We start from the raw sequence: 7701 nt of genomic DNA, 5'->3' as shown, positions 1-7701 counted from the left end.
AAAAAGAAACAAGACCCATACCTCACACCATGCACAAAAACTAACTCAAAATGGATCAAAGACCTAAATATAAAATCGAAAACGATAAAGATCATGGAAAAAAAATAGGGACATTAGGAGCCCTAATCCATGGCATATACAGAATACAAAACATTACTAACAATGTACAAACATCAGAAAAGAAACCAGACAACTGGGAGCTCCTAAAAATCAAACACTTATGCTCATCAAAAGACCTCACCAAAAGAGTAAAAAGACAACCTACAGACTAGGAAAAAATTTTTGGCTACAACAAATCCGATCAGTGTCTAATCTCTAAAATCAACAAGATACTGCAAAACCTCAACAACAAAAAGACAAATAACCCAATTAAAAAATGGGCAAAGGATATGAAGAGGCACTTCACCAAGGAAGACATTCAGGCAGCTAGCAGACACATGAGGAAATGCTCATGATCATTAGCCATTACCAAAAAAAGCCAAACCTGCTGCCGTCAAACAGAGTCCAACCCACAGCGACCCTATAGGACAGAGTAGAACTGCCCCATAGGGTTTCCAAGGAGCGCCTGGTGAATTTGAACTGCAGATCTTTTGGTTAGCAGCCGTAGCTCTTAACCACTACGCCACCAGGGTCTCCTCATTAGCCATTAGAGAAACGCAAATCAAAAATTATAAAGAGATACCATCTCACCCCAACAAGGCTAGCATTAATCCTACAAACACAAAATAATAAATGCTGGAGAGGTTATGGAGAGACTGAAACACTTACACACTGTTGGTAGGAATGTAAAATGGTACAAGCACTTTGGAAATCGTTTTGGCACTTCCTTGGAATATATCTTAGAAAAATAAGAGCCGTCACACAAACAGATATATGCACACTCATGTTCAATGCAGCACTGTTCACGACAGCAAAAAGATGGAAGCAACCTAGTGCCCATCAATGGACGAATGGATAAACAAACCGTGGTATAGTCGCGCAATGGAATACTATGCAACAATAATGAACAACGATGAAGCCACAAAATATCTTGTAACATGGAGGAATCTGGAAGGCATCATGCTGAGTGAATTGAGTCAGTCACAAAAGGACAAATATTGTATAAGACCACTATTATAAGAACGCAGAAGAAAAAGGGTATGCACTAACTAGACAGTAGACAAAAATTATCTTAGGTGAAGGGAAGGACAACATAAACTACAGAGGAAGTCAGGACAACTGGACTAAACTAAAGCTAAGAAGTTTCCTGAAAACAACCAAACACTTCAAGGGACAGAGTAGCTGAGGAGAGGGTCTGGTGATCATGGTTTCAGGGGATATCTAGGTCAACTGGCATAACAAACTTTATTAAGAAAATGTTCTGCATCCCAATTTGGTGAGTGCCATCTGGGGTCTTAACAGCTAGTGAGCGGCCATCTAAGATGCATCAGTTGGTCCCAACCCACCTGGGCAAAGGAGAATGAATAACACCAAAGACACAAGAAAAATATTAGCCCAAGAGACAGAAAGGGCCACATAAACTGGAGATTTCATCAGCCTGAGACCAGAAGAACTAGAGATGGTGCCCAGCTACTACCAATGACCACCCTGACAGGGAACGGTACAGACAGTCCATGATGGAGCAGGAGAACAGTGGGGTGCAGAACTCAAATTCTAGTAAAAAGACCAGTCTTAATGGTTTGGCTGAGACTGGAGGGACCTCAGAAGACATGATCCCCAGACTCTCTGTAAGCCCAAAACTAAAACCATTTCAGAGGCCGACTCTTCAGACAAAGATTAGACTGAACTATGGGACTTAAAATGATACTCGTGAAGAGTATGCTTCTTAGCTCAAGTAGATACACGAGACTAAATCGGTAGCTCCTGTCCGGAGGTGAGATGGGAAGGTAGAGAGGGTCAGGAGCTGGTTGAATGGACAGGGGAAATCCGAGGTGGAAAGAAGGAATGTGATGTCACAGTATAAGGGGAGTGAACTAGGGTCACATAACAATGCATGTATAAATTTTTCTGTGAGAGACTAACTTGAATTGTAAAGTTTCACTTAAAGCACAATTAAGGAAAAAAAACTGCTCAAAAAAAAAAAAAAAAAACTCAAAAACCAAGAGTCCAATAGTTTACCAAGGACTGATTCACCACATCACAGATATCTTTTAATTTCTTATTCATTCTACCTATTCTTTCTAATCCATTCCATTTTTCTTCTTGAAATCTATTGATTTTTCATTCTAACACTTGAACCAGTTACTCTGTATGCCTGCTATAGAACTGTCATCCAGGATTTCTTTTCTTCGGATGTCTAGGTTAGTTCAACCTAGTTTCTTATATGTCACACATCATCATCGTCCTTTCTTTCACCCCTAAATTCATACAAGAGCAGGTGGGAGACAAGTTTTAAGTATGTGCTTATCTATTTGTAATTAATTACACTGATACTTTGGCTAGGCATACATTTATAAATTTACAATAATTTTCCCTCAACTCAGTAGTAGCACTGCCCCGTTGTCTTCTAATGTTTTCCAATGTTACTGTGGATGAAGGGTTAACAAAATACCTGTTTCCCGTCTGCATTTGGTTAACTCCCTAGCTCTGTTCTCCTAATGACTTGATAAGGGTAGGAGTCAACTATGTTGCTAGGCAACATTGCTTATGATAAAGATATCCCCTGACAAACTGTCTCTAGAGTTCCTACAGTAAGCCATAGCTTTGGCTTTCCTGAGTGTGGTGACTCTTGTAACTGAACACGCCCCTTTTGCGGGCACTTGGGAAATTCTACCTATTAAAACAGGGCAGTGCCTGCATTCACAATGTCAAACTCATGTCCTTACACCTGAGCTGAAATGCTGTGCAGGAACTCTCTTAGAAGAGTGACGCCTAAAGCTACCCTGTGTGTTCCTATATTCTTCTGAGTAGACAGGTACCAGAGGTGGCTTATGAAAGTCTTGTGAGTCTGAATGTTTACTAGAACCTAAAAAGATCACCTGGTTGGAACTGCAGTTACTAATGAGAAGTCTGATGCCAGTCTAATTATCCCTCCATGTAGACGACCTCACTTGCTCCCTTTAGTTTCACAACAATGTATCTAGGTTGCAGTCTTTTTCATCCTGCCTGGCATTTGGTGAACTCTTTCAAACTATATACTCATTACCTCACCACAGTTCAAGACAATATTCATCTATTATTTCTCAGATAATTTCCTTTTACTTCTTTCTTTTTGAAACTCCTATTATTTAGATGTGGTATTTCATGAATTATTCCTCTTTGTCACTTTTATCTCATTCTCTTTTTCTGACTTTTTGCTCTATTTTGTGGGAGACCTCTTTGACCTCACATTACAGCTCTTGAATTTTTAATTTCAGCAATCATAATCTTAATTTATAAATATCCTTTTTGGTTCTCTAATCTTTTTCTACAGCAATTTATTCCTCAATCATGGATGTAGTTTCTTCACAAATCTCTGAAAAGACAAACATCTGTTTATTTTTAATTTCTCTTTATGTCTTGAATTTTTCTGTTTCCTATGAGATCATTTAATTTTCATATTTTGGTCTTTCTCTTTCATGCTGTTAGTTTTCAGTTTGGCAATCCTTAACTGTCTATTTATATTTAAAAATGCAATGCTGTTGTTGTTAGATGCCGTCAAGTCAGTTGCACCTCATAGCGACCCTATGTACCACAGAACAAACACTGCCTGGTCCTGCACCATTCTCACAATTGTTGTTATGCTTAAGCTCATTGTTGCAGCCATTGTGTCAATCCATCTCGTTGATGGTCTTCCTCTTTTTGGCTGACCCTCTACTTTACCAAGAATGATGTCCTTCTCCAGGGACTGACCTAACATGTCCAAAGCATGTTAAGACACAGTCTCAGCATCCTTGCTTCTAAGTACCATTTTGGTTGTACTTCTTCCAAGACAGATCTGTTCGTTCCTTTGGCAGTCCATCGTATATTCAATATTCTTCGCCAACACCACCAATTCAAAGGCATCAGTTCTTCTTCGGTCTTCCTTACTCATTGTTCAGCTTTCGCATTCATATGATGCAACTGAAAATACCACGGCTTGGGTCAGGCACACCTTAGTCTTCAAGGTGACATTTTTGCTTTTCAACACTTTAAACAGGTCTTTTGCAACAGATTTGCCCAAGAATGCAATCTTGGTTCGATAATTCCAGACATCTGGTGTGGGTTTTCTTCACTGCCATATATGAAGGTTTTCATTTTCCTAGGATATCATTTCAATAATGACTTTTGAACTACTTAAGTAGTTAGAGGTATTTCTATGTGCTCATATAATACAGACCACCATAATGAAATGCAAGCTATACCCATCAGAGAAATAAGAGAGGCAAAAGAGACTTCACTTTATAAGCAAGCTATCAAAACTTACCTTACACTAATAGTAAACATTTCCAGGATATCTTTTCCTAGTAACCAACCAACCAACATGATGATACCTGGAAAAGAACCAAATAGCTGTTTTTTCCTTTTATATAAAATCAACAAGGCACAGAAAGGACAAAATATCAAGTTGATATTATCCAAAAGTTCCCATGATATTATCAAGTTGATGGTATCTAAAAGTTCCCTTGGTATAAAAGGGAAAGCATATCAACCACTTTTATAATATATTACAAAAATTTATTAAGCAAGGGAGATTAAAGTCAGCATTGTGGATACACACATGCACAAAATATTACCTTTTGTTGCCATTGCTCCCATCCATCCCTTAAAGCAATAACATCTGGGAGTCCCCAGTGTAAGAAAACATAACCACTATTTTCATAGAATATGAAAAATAAATAAATAAGAAGCACTTAGGACTTGTCTCAAATAGTAATGCACCTTAAGACATTTCTAACTGCATTAACAGTTAAAAATGACTCTTTCCATGGCATTTAAAAATAAAAAATCCACTAACATAAGCCAGACAACTGATTCTATGCCCCCTGCTTTAACTTTTAATCTTTAAAAAGAATATGGGGCACCACTGAGCTTGTGATGAAGAAGAAAACACAGTATCACCCAAGGTTTAATAAAATAAAGCAATCTTGAGATTGTATTCTAGATCAATATGCACATTTAAAACAAGTTTTTCTTCATCTTTGTACAACTACAAAATAATGATTCAGACCATGACTCTATAAGATCCTATCCCAAATACTATCCTGACAAAAAAATTATGTTCAGTGAATTATACCAGGGTTAGCAAACTATCATCTATGGGCCTCCTGCCTGTTGTTGTAAATAAAGTGTGTTGCAGCACAGCCACACCCATTCATGTACATAGTGTCTATGGCTGATTTCCCACTGACTGCAGAGGTGAATATTTCCATCAGACCATATGGACTACAAGCCTAAGATATTTACTACCTAGACCATTACAAAAAAAAAAGTTTGCTGACCACTGATCTAAATCTAGAGTCTATTCTATATAATATCCTGCCAAGGAAAAATATGCTCAATGCATTATACTAACATAAAACCAGGTAGTCATAAAGTTGAAAGATCTTTACCATTAAATTGGTATTTTTTTAATGGTACAGTGTTAATATAGACAAGCATGATTTAATTGGCTAGAACATCTTTTATAAAATTTACTACAAAACTTCTAGAAAATAAACAGCAAGGATCAAACAAAGGCTGTTATGAGAACATCCACACTAGCTCAACAAGAGCAGCTAATTACCTTCCTACCTTCTACTTTAAGTTTATGAAGACAAATGGATCAATAGAACTAATGTTTAAAGAATTACTTCACTGAAACTGTATAGCAGACACACTGCTTTAAAATTTATTGATTTTAAAACATTAAGTTAGCTAGAATAATTTAAAATAACATGGTGGAAGAATTAGAAGTAGAAAAGACTTTCAGAAACAGAAGCAAGTGTTTAATGTATGATAAAAATGTCATTTCAATTCATTGAATAAAGAATGAATTATAGTACTAGGGTAATTAACTCTTGAGTAAAAAGGCTGTAACTCTACCTCATGCCATGTGATAAATTCTAAATACAATGGAAAAATTGTCTAAAATAAAATCTAAAGTAGTAGAACAATGTTTAAATAAATGTTTTTATAATCATAGGGTTGGAAGAGCCTTTATAAATAAAACCTACACAGAAACCATAATTGCATAATTCTCAACAGCAGGGGACTATCAGAATCTCAGGGCAAAGGGATGCTTCAATTGTACCATATTTTTCTCTATCCCCACCAAGTTTATTATACATCCCTCAGCGCAATTTAAAATTTAAAAAAAACAAAACCCTGTAACTTAAACAGCAAAAAGATTGACACTGTAATTATATAAATAAAGAACTCTTAACAATCTACGACTCAAGTCACAAGACAAGAAGGGACAAAAGACAGTGGCAGGTCACAAAATAAAATATAAAGAAACGACACACATATGGAAGTGTTCACTTTCTCTAATAATGAGCTGCACAATAAAATAATGAGAAGTGTTTTATTCACCTATGAAATTAATAACAGTCAAAACTGGCAAGCGTGCTGGAAAGAGGTACTTTTAACCTACTCATGAAGGGTACAGCCGGCTATATAAAGCAGAAGCCTTTAAAAACTTGCCAAAAAATTAAAAATTACATGCACAACCTCTGACTGCATAATTTTACTTCTAAACATTTATCCTAAGGAAATGAGAGATGTTTACAAAAAAAAATACTTACACTGAAGATTTACATTAGTTAAAAAAAAACTCAAAACAACCTAAATGTCTAAAAAAGGCTTGATTATATATATTCACACAATGGAACCTTTAAATTTATTTTAGGTGAACACTCTCTATTGACAAAATGTTTATGATAAGACATGTAAAAAAAAAAAAAAAAAGAAAGAAAGAAATGTAGTCCACAAAAACTCTCACATTTTTATTAAAGACTAGAAGGACAAACATTAAAATATTTATAGAAACGCTCTGTGATTATAGGGATTATACAAAGTTTTATTTATTCTTTGTTTAAAAAAAAAAGCACAATAGCTGGGCATTAATTTTGTAGTTATGCTACAAAAAGTAGTAAACTTAAAAAAAAAAAAAAAAAAGCAAATAAAATAGAACTCCAGTAGCTCCCCATTCCCACTCCAAAAAGAAAAGCGAAGTAAAAATATGAGATATACATACTCACTCTTCTCTTACCTATTATACCAAAGGAGTAAAAAGAAAGCTGTTTTCCTAAGAGGTCCATGCTCTTCTGTAGAGGGGTTTTTGGGGCCTCGACAAAGTGGAGAAGAGTGTCATCACAATTGGTGTGCAAAAAACATTTTAATGTAAGTAAATACAAATGTCTGCATTTAAAAAAAAATCAGATGCTTAATGATACCGGTGAAACCATTTAAAATGCTAGGTGAAAACATGTCAGCTACTGTTGTTACAGTAACTAAAACTTACCAAGCCTTAACAGGTGCCAGGAACTCTGGTAAATGCTTAACATACCCAGGTGTCAGTTAACCACACAGCTCTCCCATAAGATAAATACGAATGCCTTCTCTGAGGAGACTGAGGCTTAGAGACGTAAAACAATGGCTAAGGTCTCGCAGCAATGGAAGGCAAAAACTCTCAATTTTAAAAAGTCTATTTGAAAAGATCTATTCTCTTGTGCTTCTCTTTGAGGAAAAATCTATTCTCCCACCTACCACCTTCTCCAGGGCTTTCTACCATCTGCTGCCCGTTCACTTGGTTTTCCAATC

At 36.2% G+C, this 7701-nt stretch overlaps 1 protein-coding gene across 9 annotated transcripts in view; it reads right to left on the bottom strand.

Annotated features, from left to right (window-relative positions):
- ATP2C1 (ATPase secretory pathway Ca2+ transporting 1) overlaps positions 1–7701 on the bottom strand; it is a 187601-nt gene that overhangs the window by 41108 nt on the left and 138792 nt on the right. For all 9 annotated transcript variants that reach the window (XR_002824858.1, XM_023735944.1, XM_012556983.2 and 6 more), the window contains 2 exons: positions 7151–7226; positions 4385–4451 (listed from right to left, as the gene is read on the bottom strand). Coding sequence is in view for 8 of the 9 variants with exons in the window: in XM_023735944.1 (XP_023591712.1) it covers positions 4385–4451; positions 7151–7226 (143 nt within the window). In the remaining variant the exon portion in view is untranslated. The remainder of the gene's footprint in view (positions 1–4384; positions 4452–7150; positions 7227–7701) is intronic.

Source organism: Trichechus manatus, unplaced genomic scaffold (assembly GCF_000243295.1).
Source record: "Trichechus manatus latirostris isolate Lorelei unplaced genomic scaffold, TriManLat1.0 scaffold00084, whole genome shotgun sequence".
Lineage (NCBI taxonomy): Eukaryota > Metazoa > Chordata > Mammalia > Sirenia > Trichechidae > Trichechus > Trichechus manatus.
The sequence above is the reverse complement of the archived record's forward strand: the minus strand, read 5'-3'. Positions and strand labels throughout refer to the sequence as shown.